Source organism: Biomphalaria glabrata, chromosome 1 (assembly GCF_947242115.1).
Source record: "Biomphalaria glabrata chromosome 1, xgBioGlab47.1, whole genome shotgun sequence".
Classification (NCBI taxonomy): domain Eukaryota; kingdom Metazoa; phylum Mollusca; class Gastropoda; family Planorbidae; genus Biomphalaria; species Biomphalaria glabrata.
In genome coordinates, this window is record NC_074711.1 from 61,102,540 (window position 1) to 61,120,538 (window position 17,999).

The following is a 17,999-nucleotide window of genomic DNA, read 5'->3' on the forward strand; positions in this document are numbered from 1 at the left end:
ACAACCAGCGAGTGTGACATTATCTTGTATGTTCCATCCCTCCTACTTGATGTAAAGCTAATAAAGATTGCGCAAAGGTTTCCTTTAAGATTGAACCAAGAAATACTAAGCAGCTATTTAGAATGTCCACATCTCAAATTTTTTTTTTGAAAGTTAAAGTTCCCGAGACAATAATACTTATTATTTGAGAATTAACTATTACAGAATGTTCAATTAAAAATGTAACAATTGAATTCCAAAGATTTACGTCAACTGTGAAGTCATATTCCAAAGATCTCTTGATACATAAAACCAACCGTTTAATAAACAATTTCTTGTGTCGCCCCATTCCCAGACAAAATGGATGTTTCCCTTAGAAAGTGTACGGCGTTCCCCCAGAAAGGTCCGCCATTGAATTTATCTGCATTCTGAGCTTCAGAAATTCTCCTGGGATGTGAACGGCCACTTCTGAAGTGTGAGATCCATTCCAGGCAGCAGAGCAAAGGCTTATGTCATGGACTTCATTGTCACTTCATTGTCAGAAGGTCGTCATCGTGTCCATCAAAACGTCTGGTAGCGGGACCGTTTGGTTTAGGTAACAGAAAAACAAAATGTCTAGAAGTAGAAAACTCTACCTGATAATTCGAAATTAGTTCTCACTTAAGAAAGGCGGGTGCACTCTAGAATCATTTTGGCGAAGACGAATCGAAATGTTTTCTCCAGAAGAGCATTCTGAATAGATCTTGTTGCACACGAACTCCTGTGACCACACTAAGAGAGGCCCAACTCACAGTATGAAACGTTAATTAATTTAAATATATGTAATAATGTAATATTCTCATATCTCATCAGTCCCTTGACTTCAGTCGTAGAGATGATGTGACAGTTTGTGCAACCAAATCCCTTCACTTTTCCAGATCAGCAGCTGTTCTTAGCAGGATCTAAAGAGAGAGGCCGGTCGGTGTTTTCACTTGATTAATACTCAAATATGGATTTATAACAAGAATACATAAACAGATTTTTGTTCGTAAAAAAACGCCTTCGCGTCCCTTGTCAGCACCTCGTGCCCACCTAGATGTGGGCGTCGCACCCTTGCAGTTTGAGAATCGCTGCCTTAAATGTTTAATAGTCGCATTCAATCAATGTACAACTTGAATGTTTCATAATTCGCGGCTCTGTAAGAACATATTTTTAAATTACACGATGAGAAGCGTTGGTATATCTTAAGTGCAATTTGTTATCTGTGCTGCGACACGTTTGTTTATCTTCACCCATCCATCTGGCACTAGAGAAGGAAGACAACATACTAAAACCAAATTCCCATTTTAACTTGGAAAAATTCTGAAAGAGAATTTAAAAAAACATTGCTTTAAGCAAAGATTCTCTAATCATAAACCTGAGAAAAAGTCTATCGCAACAATATCAGGTCAAGCCCAAGCCGCCTTTAGAGTATATACAAAAAAAAGAGGCACAAACCTGCTTTTGGTTCTCCTTCTGTGTAGCCAGTCGGACACTTATACAGTTCCGAGTTTCCAAAAAGGCCTCCCTCTGTTGAGCCTCCATTGGGTAATGAAAGAAGATGCCGATGATGTTGACACAGATGTAAGTGAACACATTGGCAATGACCTGCAACAGAATGGAGCAGGAAGCCTTAGAGTCAGACTAATAAAGATGCTCTTGGATGTGCGTGTGTGTGTGCATGTAAAAGCTAATACGCAGTTTAAAGAAATTACATCTAGTTAGCGTCATGGACCTGAAAAAAATAAGGTTGGAAACTCGTGAATAAAAGACTGCTACATACTTTCAAGAAACGCGTCGTATACACAATATCATTATAATGTTCTATGGTGTCCATGTGTCACGTGACAGAGACAAAAAAATAACTAAAGCGATATCAAAGATTCGACTTCAACATGACATTCACCATTTTTGAGAAAGTACCCAAGCTGTACCTTGTCATCTGAAAGCGTATCCTTTTATTAACTAAATGTGGGTAAAGTATGCACTTACGTCTAAACCAATCTTGAAAACAAAATTTAAAAAAAAAGTAATTCATGTTGCTCTTAATATTACACAATGTACACAATTAACTTACGCAAACAATGTTATCGTCTTTATCGTGCTGATAGTATATTCCTAGATGTAATGGTTTCATGTTCTGGCTTGTATCAACGTTATGCGTGACAGTGAGAGTACGACTTATAAGCTGAGGGCCGCGTAAATGTGTACACTCACTTATGGAGTCGTTGTCGTTCTATTTAAGTCTTTGAGGACCTTTGTTTTGACGTTGTTATTCTAGTATGTTGCCTGCATTCCCTTTTTTAAATTTTCAACGCAGGTAAATGACCTCCCCCTCCCCAGTTATTCTATATAACATAAATTTTACTATCCCGAGACTCTAGATGCTGGGGAAAAGCAACAACTTCCAGCTTCTATTTATCCGACATTTGAGTGCATACATGTACAACATCCGCATGTGTCGACCTTTGTGTAATGGTCTATCTCGATTGACTGACCAGTTGTTTAGACACTCATTTAACTAGTAAATGTAAAAATAGTGTTGAATATTGCATGTTAATAATAAGATCAATAAACGCATACTTGTACATAAACCAGAAGATTATTATGCCAAACACCTGACCTTACTCAATGTGAATGACGTACAGACTTCCATTATTAACTATTATAGGGTACCGAAGGCCAGCATACCGAATAAGAATGATTCGTTCTGAGATGATATTATGAAGGAAACAATTGAATGACGTTACTCGAACAATCCAAATATATATATATATAATGCCATCTAAATCGATAGTACAAAAAAATCCATGAAAGATTCTGGGAATTCGCTCTTCACCCAAAAGAAAACTAGTGCTAGTAAGTGTTCAGAATCTCAATACAACACAATTCCCCTATACCTGATCCGTGCATACACACAAAAAAAGGAGACATGTAAATTCTTTGCAATCAAATTTTTTTTTTATTATCCCTCCCAAGAAAATCATGAAGTAATATGGCTGCCCTCTCAACGCTGTTTCTAAATGTTAAACCAAGCTTGTAGTCGAAATTTTACTGGGAATCATAGTGTGTCCTTTTTCATTTTTAACAAAGCTTTATTTCAACTTACTCTGGTAAAAAGTGTGTACACGTTATTACTCCAAGACCCATTCTCGGATTAAGCTGAAACTTTGCACAATTATTGGTTGACATAGACAATACATGAATCAATTAAAAAAAGTAACCAATTAGACAATAATTTACTAGTAATTCGTTATTTTGTTTAATAGCAACAAAGGACACTAATACTTAGTATTCACATGTGCAGATATATTGGTCTGAGAGAAATGTTGGATTCGGTTTGTTGTTGTTCAGAGTATTCTACCATTTTAGAAAGAAGAGCGTATAGGAAGAGAGAGACAAAAGGATAACTCTTTATGACATTGAAAGTTTGTTATCCTTCCTTTTATACGCCAAAACGCTCTATTCTATTATCTGTTGGCTAGAGGCCCATTGAGAGTAGCGATCTCCCAGAGTAGTTTTAAAAACGTGTTTTCTTTGGACAAGAAAATGTTAGCGAGAAAGTGGGAAACACATTCACAGCAAGTGCCGAGTAGCACAGAAATCAATAGTTGAAAAAAAAAACAAAAAAAAAAACAGAAACTTGCGATTATGGTCTTTGGGATCTCCGAGTTTTCTGGATAAGAGTTTGGGGGAGGGGAGGGCACGGCAAGTAGTGGTGCAGAGATGGATGAAGATGGGACAGAGGTGCTCAATCTGTCATAGGAGTGCCCTGACCGATAGTTCACACCATATAGATCATAGAGAAACAAGAGGAAGTAATTTGTCGTCACACTTTTATAAAACTACAGGTCCTATAACACATAGCAGATTATTTTTCTAGCAATAAAATCGTTTCTAGATGTGAACAGCTCAATATTAATAGTTTAATTACAAGAAAGTTTACATTAGATTTATTTATCGGAAAATAAACTTGTTAAAAGAGAGCATTAACAAAAAAAAAGCGTATATTATAAAATACCAGCCCAGAACCTGTAGTTGTCGATATTTATTCTAATATGTAAAACAAAGTCATTCTAAGTTATTATCTCATTTATCTAGGGCTTCTAAGGTGGTGATGGTCTTTACATAATCTACGGCCGGTCTTTACATAATCTAAGGCCGGTCTTAGCATAATCTACTGCCGGTCTTTACATAATCTACGGCCGGTCTTTAAATAATCTAAGGCCGGTCTTAGCATAATCTACCGCCGGTCTTCAAATAATCTACGTCCTGGGCAATGATCTAAAATAAATGGATGTGATCTTTCTTCGAGAATTGGTGAATTAAATTATTTCTCTACATCACAGCATACAAACATCGTACTATTTACTATATATTTTAAAACTTTCGACATTTGGTGAGATATTAAATGCTTTAGATCCTACTCTATAACACGTGGTGAATGTGTCAATTGCAAAACCTTGATGAGAAAATAAACAGCAAGGAAGCAGTCCGAAGACGTTGAATAGAATCAATCAATAGTTTAGAAGAGCTGTAAACACATCCGATGAAATAAAAAATAAATAAAATCTCAAAGATTTTGGGATCAAGGACTAGCGTGTGAGTACCGCAAGGATGACATTGATTTACTGTAATCTCAAATGCAAATACAAGTTATTGCACATCTCTGAGCTAGTAGCCTGTCTTTTCAAAGACGAGGACACAGTAGACTAGAAATTGACGAGGTCATACAAAAGTACATGCTTGACAAGCATAGAATTGAATCTATGAATCATTATGAATGGTCAATGATAGGAAGCTAACGAACTCGACATAGATCAATCTGTTTATCTACGCGACGTCGTCAATCTTTTTTTTTTTTTCATTTAGGAGCCATGCTTATCCAGACATCTCATGGACAGAAACAAATAGGGGAGGGGTGGATATAAATGAAAAGCGAAGAGTATAAAAAAAATAAGCAAAATAAAAAATACTTTAAAAAAAAAAACAAAGTATAATTGCATTAATTACTTTGGATCAGTCATGTAATTAAATTTGTAATAGATATAAACTAACAATAGCCAATCTGTGCGATAAAAAAAAATTTACCAATTGTTTTTGTTTAGCACTATTGCATGTTTTTCGCTTTCTCAATCTTATCACTTGTCTGGACCAGTAGGGAAACGGGAAGGGGGAGAAAGCATGGAGTGGTATCTGAATGTTGCCGTGATCGCTTTTTATAGGCATTTTTTGAATAAAAAAAGATTACGACTTGAAATCGAACACGAGGGCTCAAGCCACCTCAAGCCAATACACTAACCACTATGCCAGCGAAATGCTTATGAAAAGAGAAGGTTTTATAATTATCTATTGTTAGTTAGAAACTTTGAAAATTTATTAACACTGTTTTATTTAGTCTGTGAAAAAATTAGATTTACTAGTTTTATGGCCACTTCGAGTCTATCTTCGAGGCTCTTAATAATCTGTTGCATTGAAATACAAGCTTATATATATGTGTGCATAATCTTCTTTCGTAACTTTAATACAGACATTAAAATGAAATTGCGACTGTTAAATATACATTTTATACTAATATAGCCCATCGTAACAAAACTTACTCTTATATGGTAAGAATTTTTTTTTGTTTACAGAATATCAAACGAAAGCTGTGAACAATGACAGGAATAGGAGCAAAGTCAAATATCTGGCCAGAAAACTTCGAGCAGGAGCTTCTTGTTAACCTAGGAGTAGGGCAACTCTGAAATCCAAACTTCTGCTGCCTTGCGGCTAAACTCAAACAATAGAAAGGCTACAATTTGGTAGACCGTGGTGGTTCCTATCTATCTGTCGCCTCAGCGTGGCGCCTCAGGTAGAAACGTCTAGAAGTTGAACTAGATAGGCTAAGTACGAGTAGCGAACCAGGCCCGGCCGGGCTTCCCTGGGTGAGCTTTTATTTTATTTTCTCTCACTCGTGGTTGGGATGGAAAAAACGCCCGGGACCGAGTCCAAAAAGTCCGCCACGTCGTTCATCAGTGACCCGTCGCTGGAGTGGCGGTCCCTGCTCGGAACAGTGACGGTTACAGTATAGGAATATGAGATAATCTCCCCATAGTCAGCGCTGTTCTCGGCCACTTAGAGCGAGTGGGGTCCAGGAACGGGGACGGCGCGCTGTGTACGCGGTACCGTCAGCTTGGCCCAGCTGGGAACACTCAGACAGGACAGGGGATAAGGGCGCCTTCGGCGCCGATTCCCTACTGGACTTCATTGAAGGTTCCAAACTATTGCCGTTTCCTTGGACCCAACAGCTGCTCAGAGAGAAAGAAATGCTGTGTGGGCGACATGCCCGGGATTTCATCTCGTCCTTTACGATTTGAGCCACAGTCGTCTTACGACTGAAGGTGACCATAATAGCTAGAGTTTTACGACTAACGGTGGTCATAATAGCCAGAGTTCTTACGACTGAATGAAGCCAGAGCACTTATAAGAAATTTAATAGCCAATGTGATTTATATCGCAAGCACTACACTATGTACAATTGTATTTTTTAACAACGTTGTGCTTGAGTATGACAGACCCACAGGGGTCACCCAAGAGTTTTGTTGTATCATATTTATTTATTCGACAAAAATGTATCTAGGTAGAAACATAACACAATATACTTGATTACAAAAAGCTCTTACTAAAAATTACAAGGCAAGTTCACTCGTTATCTAAAGCAACTATTTGTCAAGAACTAGCCAATATTTCAAGATTCCTTAATAGATCATTACAAACGCCCCCAAAGTGTATATTTGTGAATGACATTTTTCCCCCTTAGTTCATTTCACTAGCTAGGGAAAGGGATGCCCAAGAAACATGTAGCTGGAATCTTGAAAGTTCTCAGCTGCTGGTAATTAGGTCAAAGTCAATAATGGTTTGGGCCGTAAATAGTAGCTAGTGGCGGTCTATTAGCTTTCAAATGTTGGATCAATACAGACTTTAAAAAACAAAATACAAGGAAGGAGGAAGAACGACAACAGATATGACAGAGATTATTAATCAGTCAGTGAACTAATTAGTTCTCTAAGAGATCATTCACACGTATTGTCTGGCAATTAACAAATACAGTCTGAGCAATGATTACTCTATAATCTTAATTGAAATATAAATTCTCAGCAACGACAACTCAATTCCCAATTGAAATAATATTAAAACAATGATTATCTCAAAGGATGGTTTATAAGAGATAATTTCAACTAGAAAAACAAGAAAAACAAGAAAAATACTTAAAAACTTAAAACAACAAAGCTTGTAGATTCAATTTATATCACAACAACAGTCAAGCACAATTTCTTTCTCTTGTTCGATATCAAACAAAATAATTAATTATCAATAGTTGATTAATTAATTGTATTTTTTAAAATTGATTCTTGTTTTGTCAGGTAAAAGAAATTATTGTGCAAAATATCAGCCTTATCTAAGATTGGGTGTGGGAGAAAACACGTGTACAAACTTTTGACCAAGCTGACAGACACAGTGAGTTTATATTATAAGCTTTGTAATAAGCACTAGCTACTGTATTTATTGGTTCCCCACTTTCATTACATTCACATTTTTTTTTAAATGTCCTGAGAAGATACAAAAAGTAAAACAAAAACTTCACAGACTACAATGACATTATCGTAAAACTTAGCAATACCGACCACATTCGGTAAGTTATGGGCAAGGCGGTGAAACTCGAAAAGGGGTGGAGGGGTGGGTCTAGGATGTTATCAAGTAGATCAAGGTCACCTATTATCTCACTCTTACAAGTCAGTTTGCCAAGTTAAGAAACATATATGGATCGTTAACTGTTAGATTCACAGTCAAATTTAGTTAAAAGACTATTGAAGCGCTGACAGCCTGCCGCTGCTGACACGCAACTGCAGGGGGGGGGGGTTATGTGTTGAGAGAAGTTGCGCACGTCACGGTCGGCTACAACGCAAGTCAAGGGTCAATTAATTAGATAGACTACTCCAAGACCAACAGTTTGATTGCTTAGATAAGGGCTCATGGCTCATGATATATGGACATTGTTATGCCAGGTTAATTCAATCAGAAAATTGTTACGGTATTTCATTGTCTACAAATATTGAGGACTACGTGTCTCCAATGGAGGGGGTGGGAGGGAGCTCAACGTGAACGATTTCTAGGTCAGGCTACAATATGGCAGTTTAGAATTCCATTTCTTTGTTTCAGCACGTTGTTCAGGAAGAAATGCCCCAAAACTGCCCAAGATTCTGGTGTTGCGTCAATATAACCCGCAATGGTGGGAAGACGAAGAGGCAGATTTTTGTTGGACGACAAGTCAGATGACGTCACCTTTGAAAAGATTAACGGACTCGGGGTTCAGGAACACACGTTTAGAATCTCATTTATTACTAGGTGTCGTGGGGAAACAGGGGAGCCCCCAACTAGGATTGCGACATTTGTCCGGAAGATTAAATGTCACGCAAATTAAGAGCTCCAAAAGAGATCTGTGATGGAGTAATGTCCCTTGCTCCCCTCTTCTCCCAATAAACTGATCTCTTTTTTTTTTCCAATTTTCGATTCCAACATAAAATTATTTTTTCTTAAAGAAAACTATTTAGTCTGACATATCTAATGCATCTACTGTAAAGTGAAATTTAAAATTCACCCTTCTCCCTACACCAAATACAGCTTTTTTTTTTAAATAATGATACGATAAACATAATAAAAGATTGGTGAGCAATGATTTTGAATATCTACATCATTAAAATCCAAACGATAATGCCTTAAGGTCTCAGGCTAAAAAATACTTTAAAAAAAAAAGAATGAATGAAAGCACTATCTCAACCAAGGGAAGTGGTAGCTGAGCGGTAAGCATTTGATTTCCGAACTTAGAGATCTCTGGTTCGAATCTCGGTGAATACTTACATCTCGAGCTTCTGGCTTTTTTTTTTTTTTTTTGGATGCCCCTGAGTCCATCAACTACCATGGGTACCTTACATTCGTTGGTGCGAGTAAAGGCTTTTATTTTATTATTATTTTAAACTATCTGAACCCATCATGTTTGTACTAAAGTTAGTATTAGAGAACAAACCCATCATGTTTGTACTAAAGTTAGTATTAGAGAACAAACCCATCATGTTTGTACTAATGTTAGTATTAGAGAACAAACCCATCATGTTTGTACTAAAGTTAGCATTAGAGAACAAACCCATCATGTTTGTACTAAAGTTAGTATTAGAGAACAAACCCATCATGTTTGTACTAAAGTTAGCATTAGAGAACAAACCCATCATGTTTGTACTAAAGTTAGTATTAGAGAACAAACCCATCATGTTTGTACTAAAGTTAGCATTAGAGAACAAACCCATCATGTTTGTACTAAAGTTAGTATTAGAGAACAAACCCTCGTGTGAACTTGTTGAAGTGCACAGTCACTGAAACTATCAGCATTTACCTTTGTTTGTTTTTTTATTGCATAGAAATATACAACAAGTGTGTAAATAAGAAAGGTGATAAAGTAGCACTATTTTCAAAAGATTCATTCCAGAGGGAGCGCTACTTATACTCCAGGCTAAGAACAATAACACAGACTGACAGGCAGCTAAAAAGGTCGTGACTTATTGTTCAATCCCCAAACCAAAATCCGTCCCGGCACACACCCTTAGATCACGCCATCCCTGACATAAATAATAATTCTACATTATCTTACGAAAAAAAGCCGAACTATTTTATCGACGTGGACAAAACAGACACTGTTCATGTGTAAATTGATTTCTTTTTGGTAGGATTCTTTTTTAAAATAAATAATGATATAAATATTTTAGTTTACAAAAATTTTTTTTTAAAGTATCCATTTTTTTGCACTTTAAGAAGTAAAAAAATAATGAATAGCTTGCAGTTATATGAAAATGTGTTTGCACATACAGAGGCGTAGCTAGGATTGGTGTCATACTGTGTGGTTAGCCAATGGTGTCACCCATTTCCACCCTAGCCCCATTTTCCCACCAAAATTAAAATTTTTTCCTTAAAAGTCTATCCTTGGTTTGTTCTATTTTTTTCTTAAGATATTTAGAAATTAATTACCCACAGAAATGAATTAGTGCAGAAGTGTGTTCATTCTATTTCTTTTTAAAAGACAATTTTTTTAAATGGTTTCCGAAAGCTGGAGAACTGTCACAAAGATCGAGAGACCCAAAGAAATGACCTACAGGCGCGGACGGCAAAAAGGTAATTTAAATAGACACTTGGCGAACAACGCCTTTAGTTGGATGAGATTGTGTCAGATATGCAGTTGGCAACTAGGTCTGTGTAGTCAAGTTAAATACTGCACGTCCTGAATCTTCGAACGCGAAGATAAACAATCCGAATCATTACATTTTAATCCTCACTTAAGCTAAACATTTTTATTTTACAATAACCAACCTGTCTTTATAAACTAATTATACTTGATCTCTAGGTAAAACAAGCAAAATATTTTTAAAATACTTTTAAAAAAGTAGAGGAAAGAACACATTTACAGCCATATTTCTCAGTAATGTAAGATGTATATCCCTTTTTCTAAATCAATGAAAATTAATTAATTACTACTAATTAATGAAGCAATTGTATTTATTTGTTTGTTTGTTTGTTAGGGACATGAATAATTGCGCAAAGTTTCAGCTTGATCCGAAAATAGGACAAGAAAAACCTAAAAAATACTTTTTTTTAAATCACAAAGCTTATAGGAAGTGTCATTGTCTCAATTAGTTTGGATCAGTCATTTCATTAAGTTTGTAATAGATTTGGACCAACAACAATAAATGTGTGCGATTAGAAATGTTTTTACCACTAATTCATGCTTTTAACTTTCTCAATACGCTGTGATTCTACCACTTATCTAAACCAGTTGGGACATTGGTTGGGGTGGGGGGGGGGAAGGGATATATGGTTGAATTTTATCACAATCGCTTTTAAAAAGCATTTATAAAAAAGGAATTCGAACTCTTGGTTCAAGCCTTCTCAAGCTGACATACTCACTATGCTAGAGAGGTGCGGTGCGTTAGAGAAGTATACTTACCTATTGTTTTTTATTAGCGGCCCCCGAAAGGGGAAAAGACGCTATTAGTTTTGTGCGAAATGTCTGTCCGTCCGTCCCGTTTAGATCTCGTAAACTAGAAGAGATATTGAAAATCCGACTTCACAATATTTTAGACCATTCAAAGTTCTGATGCAACGGCTACTTTTTTTTTTCCTGAAAGCGAAAATTCTAATTTTTAAAATTAATTATGCAAGCAGTTTTTTATAAGAAAAAGCTAATTAGTATGCATTATATGTTAGACCTAATTTAAGACGAATAGTAATCTTATAAAAATCATTTTCGTGAACATTTTTTCTATATAGCGGATTCTTTTTTTTTTGAGGATTCGAATATGAGATTGAGCCTTTTCAAAACAATTAACTTATTTAGTTCGAACCGAGGGTCCCGGGTTCGAATCCTGGTGAAGACTGGGATTTTCAACTTCTGAGTCTACCCAGCTCTAATGGGTACCTGACATTAGTTGGGGAAAAGCAAAGGCGGTTGGTCGTTGTGCTGGCTACGTGACACCCTCGTTAACCGTAGGCCACAAAAACAGATGAACTTTACATCATCTGCCCTATAGACCACAAACTAGTTAGGCCAGGTTCACATCTAACTTTACATTCACTTTCACGTAACCTTTGATCTGCGGGACGGTTGGGGCACTACACAAGATCTGTTAACTTTCTTTCTCCATTCTTATCTCTCATTTGTCTTTGATATAATTTCATTCGGATTTTCTTTCTGAAAATATTGAAGCCTACCTGGGTGGACCACTGGTCGTGCGGTTTGCGAGATGGACTGTCGATTGGATTTATCGACGATCGAAGGTTCAAACCCTGCCTGCTCCCATCCCCCGTCGTCTTGCGGGAGGTTTGGACTAGGAAGTAAACTATCTTCAACTCTGAAGGATTATCCGAATTATGTTAAAATTTTACTTCGGGGGCCGATTTTGAGTTTGTGTTTCCACACAAACTGTCTTTTGTAACCTTGTTTTATTTACTTTAACGCGGCAGACTAATTCAGCTTAAACCACCACTTCAGTCCAGTACAATTTCTTTTCATTGTTCGAGATACCAAACACAATTAATTATTGATTTTGTTTAAATTGATTCTCGTGTTGTCAAGTAAAAGAAAAAATTGTGCAAAATTTCAGCTTTCTTCGAGATTGGGTGTGGGAGAAATAACGTGTACAAACAGTCAGAGTAAAAAGGGAGAAATGTCGTGTTCAAGATTAGTACAAGATAGACAGACGGAGTGAACTTTGTAAAAAGTATTACCGATCTAGTAAATTTTATTTTAAATATGTAGGCCATAAAAAGCCACTATTTAAACTGTTCTAGATTACAGCGCAACTCTCTCAGCTACATAGAACTGCTACGTGTTTAGTACTCTGTTAAGACACACCGTAGATATATCTCGATATAAACATAGGATTATAAACATATCGCGTAGACTGTCAAATAAATGAAAATAATAACTTGTTAGGTGCAACATTCATTTAGAGGAGGTAATTTACAGATTTAAACATGCTATAAACTCTCGGAACATTGACCAAAAAAAAAAAAAGAGTAACTTAACAGCAAACTTAATATAACTCTAAACCGAGAAATACTTTTCTTCCACCAATAACCTGTTTGTAGACTACAAATGACTGATATCATATCCCTCTCTGTCTACATATAAACATATTGTCTTACACCATATCGAAAACAAAAAAAAATCTATCCTGAATAAATAAAAAACACTCACGTATCTACATCCACATAGACCCACTGTTCCGCATATTTTTTTTTTATCTACTTAATCGACTTTTTCCCAGTTTATTTTTTTTTTTTGTAGTCCCTTAATTGTCCAGTGAGCCAACTGGTCAAGTTATTGCTATTCTAGCTGACCCGATACAAAATATCGTCCAAGTTTCTGGCCAAGAGACACGAAAGCCTCCAGAAACTAGACAAAGAGAAAAGAAAAAAAAATGCGCTCATGATTGAAACAGAAAAGGGGGGGGGGGGGGAGCGAGGAAATAAGGGATGAGGGGGGGTGTACTTCTGAATACTAAGCGCATCTCTTGGTTGAGATAAAAAGGTGTACACAGGGAATGGGCCAAGAAGTAATACAATTTAGGCTGGCCAAGAGGTCTCCAACGAGACGGTGTAAGAAAAATGACTATGTTGAGAGCGTCTTGACCCACAACGCTCTGGTCCTCTGTTCCTTGACGTCTTCCTATGTAAATAAATAGATCCATTGATTTTCTGACGAGTTTTTTTTTTTTAGGAACCTCTGAGTGGAAAGAAATGTTTGAATAAGCGTAGATTAACATTTTGAAACTGCCATCTAACTTTAAAGCAGCGAATCCTTAACCCTTTTATTTCTTTCACCAGTACACCTTCATCCTTTGATAAAGAAGAATATTTCCAATCAACCCAAATGCCCATTATGCCTAACACATTGTTGATTATCTTAGCATTGTCTGTACCAAACAGTACGTTTCAGCATACTGCTGATAAAATGTTTTATGTGATGCTGTCTTGGCAACGACGCCTAAGAAAAGGGACGTTACTCACATCGATAAAGGAGAACTCATACAATACTTTTATCACCATGCAATTATGTATACTTTTTTTTTCCCAACAAGAGCATCATCAAGTTCAGGGAGGCCCGAACTATTGCGGGGCCCTGTGCGAAACGGATTGATCGGGGCCCAGTCTGGGTAGGAATACGTTTAATAAGTGAAAATTAAGATTTTGTATAAGACAATAAACGTGTCTTTGTTTTACACTTTTATTCAATGAAAGTTGACAATTCCCCCTTTTTTTTATCACGTGTAGGATCACCGTTTGACATAATAATGGCACGCCAAAATGACAATTTTTTTTCTATTTTTTAGGGAGATTATAAGTTTTCAGGAGATTTTAACAATTTCAAGAAATTTCCAGGACCTTTTCGTGTTTTTTGCAACTTCTGGAGATTTTAAGGAGGTCACAGAAAATTGAGGGAACCCTGTTATAAGTTATAATGATTTAATTTAATACTTTACACCTAAAATTAACGCGAGGCCTACTGCGGCCGCATAGGTTGCAGTGGACTAAGGCCTTCCCTGAACAAGTTCATGTTTTTTTAAAGATTGCTGGAAACGCATGTTCATTTGAATGACCTAAGGCGTCCAGGAAAGAAATAAAACAACATACACTTGATTATTTGGCTGTCGTTATCAATAAAAATGTTCCTAAACAAGTCCAATGATTGATTTCACTCACATAATGGTACATCGAGCCCCACTTTGATCAAGCACTCAGCGCAGGAGACGTGCTTCAGTGACTTTTGTTCTTTATTTTGCGATTACGCTTTTGAACTTTTACTCCCCCCCCTCTAATTCCTTTCGTTCACTCTCTTTCCCTTTCATAGCTCCTCTCTTTACTTTCATAGCTTCTCTCTTTACTTTCATAGCTTCTCTCTTTACTTTCATAGCTCCTTTCTTTACTTTCATAGCTCCTCTCTTTCCTTTCATAGCTCCTCTCTTTACTTTCATAGCTCCTCTCTTTACTTTCATAGCTTCTCTCTTTACTTTCATAGCTCCTGTCTTTACTTTCATAGCTCCTCTCTTTCCCTTCATAGCTCCTTTTTTTTACTTTCATAGCTCCTTTCTTTACTTTCATAGCTTCTCTCTTTACTTTCATAGCTCCTCTCTTTACTTTCATAGCTCCTCTCTTTCCCTTCATAGCTCCTCTCTTTACTTTCATAGCTCCTTTCTTTACTTTCATAGCTCCTTTCTTTACTTTCATAGCTCCTCTCTTTACCTTCATAGCTCCTCTCTTTAATTTTCTCTTAATTGTTTCTCTGTTTCTTGATACAATGCACACATCTACATAACTAACTTGTATTTTATTTCAAACGCTACCTTCTCAAAAATTAAAAAAAGAGAAAAAAGAAAGAAAAAAGATCCTTCCAGGTGTAAGCGTGTAACAAGGTTGAGAACCGTAGGTCGTATTCGAAGAAACAAACTTTAACCATCAACCTTGAACTCTTGGGTATTCAATATTTTCTTATAATGATTATTACCATTTCCCAAGCTTGCAATCTTTTCATGGATTTAAAGTGGGCGGTCATTTGGTGGACACGGAATTTCGAAAACTATTGTCACGATTGTTGTAGAAATGGGACAGTTCATGATTATCTTTGGGGGAAAAAATGACTAGATAATTGGACATATATGGAAAAATTTGATTTGAAGAATATCATTTTTCAAAATATAGTCATCTTAAAATTAAATTTGGTCTCGAGAACTATATTATCATATTTTTATTATCATTCATTAGTAATTAAGAACAAAGTAATCGCTCTTACAAAAAGTCATCAGCTACATAAAGAAATAATTTGTTTTTAAATATTTTATTTGTTCCGTTTTATAACCGAATTTCCCGGTTCTCGTTGTCACTGTGTTTTTAATAACACTACAAAAAACGTTTTAGCTCCAAGCATTGAGACAGCCCCCCCCCCCTCATGCTCCCCTGCTCCACATAGACTCAAACCACCGTGCATTTAAATCAACTCTCCAAAAAAAAATCTTTATTCGGGACACTAGTGTGCAAAGAGGGTTGAGAAAAATTGTATTCGAGTTATGGGAACAATTTCCTTCAGCCAGAGTGTCTCCGAAATACCACGCAGCTCCTAATGAACTCTTTTTTGAACACATCATGGAAAATGTCGGGAAAAAAAAAGGAAGAAGAGAATCAAATATACAGGGAGAGGAAAGAGGGGAAAGAAAATAAAAGGGAGGGATGAAGTGAGCAGGGAGTGAAATAAACGGAGTAGGTTTAAGCCTCGTCATAAATACAAAATCCTAACTCGAGACAAAAATAAAACGAGTCTAGAAATAGATTTCTTGGCCTCTTTGTACCATTGATTTGAAGCTAGCAATAAGCGTAACAAACTGGCTGAGATCAAAGTAAGGAAATCATCTCACAAGGCAGATAGTATAACAGCGAGACTATGTTCTGATGTACACGGCCTACTACAAAGTCAAACAATAAACAAAGTATGAAAAGACAAAATGGATCTTTCTTTAGCAGATTGGTACCAACATTGTTAATCACACATGATAAGGCTATAATAGTGAGGGAAACCGTTCACAAGATAACCCTTACATGATGGTAATAACAAGATAACCCTCTCATAAAAGCAATAAAAAGATAACCCTTGCACATGTGTACTCAACAGCGTAGAGTCCGAGCGTACTGAGTATTGCTATATTTTTATAAGAATAGTAAGATCCGCTAGACAGAGATGAAGAAAATAAAGACAGAAACGAAACTTAAATATCAATCTGCGTCTGAAAAAAACGGCCAAAACAATAGTGACTGTTGGAAGGAGGCTTAATTTTCAAAATGGGAGTTTCTAACATTTTTTTTAACCCAAAAAAACATTCAGAAATTCTCAGAACAAATAATGAAAAAGTTGCTAAACGACATTGAAAGTAAGTTTGGTTTAGAAAATGCGCTAGCCATCTTTACCCGAATCTCTATTAAGTAAACAGACGGGTTAAATGTACAGCCTGCACTTTGGCTGAGAAGGGTATCCAGTACTATCCAGATCAAAGTTGTAGTCACATTGTTTGTTGACCACTGGAAATGAACTCGAAGTGCTGAAGTATCAACATGACAAAAAAAACACATACCTATATGAATATATGGATCTCAAAGAAATGTGACAACTGTCATGATATAAGCGGGATTACGAAATAGCGTGCCCTTTAGATTCCTCAGTGAATTGAAGTGTGATAATGTCATAACTAAATGTTTCTTAACATTGATGCCAAGAAATCTTATACATATCAGGCAACACTGACTAAGTCAAACAAAAGACTACGGCACATGTACACACGAGTACACTTCAAATTTTTATTTACTTGGACATTGAAGCAGTAGATTTTATACAAATTGAGCAAATCATCAATAATTTCAAATATTTGTACATATATTCAATATTTACATCTATGACATTAATCTTATCTTATATAATCTTATATAATACAGACGTTACTTCAAAAAAGAAGATGATTACGTCCTACGCACTTCATGATGTTGTCAAACTTGTTCAATAAACAAATATTAATGTATAAAAATCACAATAATAATAATAAAAGATGTAATATTTTCTTCAGCGTGTAGTTTTCCTGACGTCAGCCGTACATTGCTTTTCATAAAACATTGTTATGGAGTGCAAGATCTTTTTTATTATGCAACTATGAGGAAAGTAGGGGGCGAATGTTTTGGTTGTGTTGGCTGGAGAATTTCTGTGTCTCTGTCCAAATGCAAGTTAATAAACAAGAAAAATATTTTAAAAAAATTATACCTCAGTTTGCCATTGCCTAACGTGCATTGCCCATACATCAGCCTGGCATTGCTTAACGTCGTGTGAGGCTAGTAGGCCCATACATCAGTTTGTCATTGCCTAACGTCGTGTGAGGCTACATTGCCCATTCATCAGCCTGTCATTGACTAACCTGTCATTGCCTAAAGTAGTGTGAGGCTACATTGGTCATACATCAACCTGTCATTGCCTAACGTTGTGTGAGGCTACATTGGCCACACATCCGCCTGTGAATGCCAAACCTAGTGTGGAGCTACATTGTTCCCACACCAGTCTGTCCTCATCGCCTCACACTGTGTGGGACTTAAGGGTTCAGTTAGAACGTGTATAATGAGATCAATACATTGGGCTGACAGTACCACAACATTCCCCTCTCGGCTAGGAACCAAGTCTTCCAGACCTGTCAAAGTAGTGAGCTCTAATACTCTCTCATATCTTGACCGGGCTCCCAACACATCAAGGACATGTCCTGGCTGACCAACCGGATCAACAGGTTCAGTCATTGATCCACGCCATCGTTGGTTGTAGATTCAATTATAAGTCAAGCTGGAAAAGTAATGAATACAGAATGTGCTGTGAGAAACACAAAAGGTGTTTGTAAATA

At 36.6% G+C, this 17,999-nt stretch overlaps 1 protein-coding gene across 11 annotated transcripts in view; it reads right to left on the reverse strand.

Moving 5' to 3' along the window:
• The window catches only part of LOC106061562 (adenylate cyclase type 5-like), a 143,502-nt gene that overhangs the window by 47,365 nt on the left and 78,138 nt on the right, over positions 1-17,999 (reverse strand). For all 11 annotated transcript variants that reach the window (XR_008774007.1, XM_056005964.1, XM_056005955.1 and 8 more), the window contains one exon: positions 1,456-1,605. Coding sequence is in view for 10 of the 11 variants with exons in the window: in XM_056005964.1 (XP_055861939.1) it covers positions 1,456-1,605 (150 nt within the window). In the remaining variant the exon portion in view is untranslated. The remainder of the gene's footprint in view (positions 1-1,455; positions 1,606-17,999) is intronic.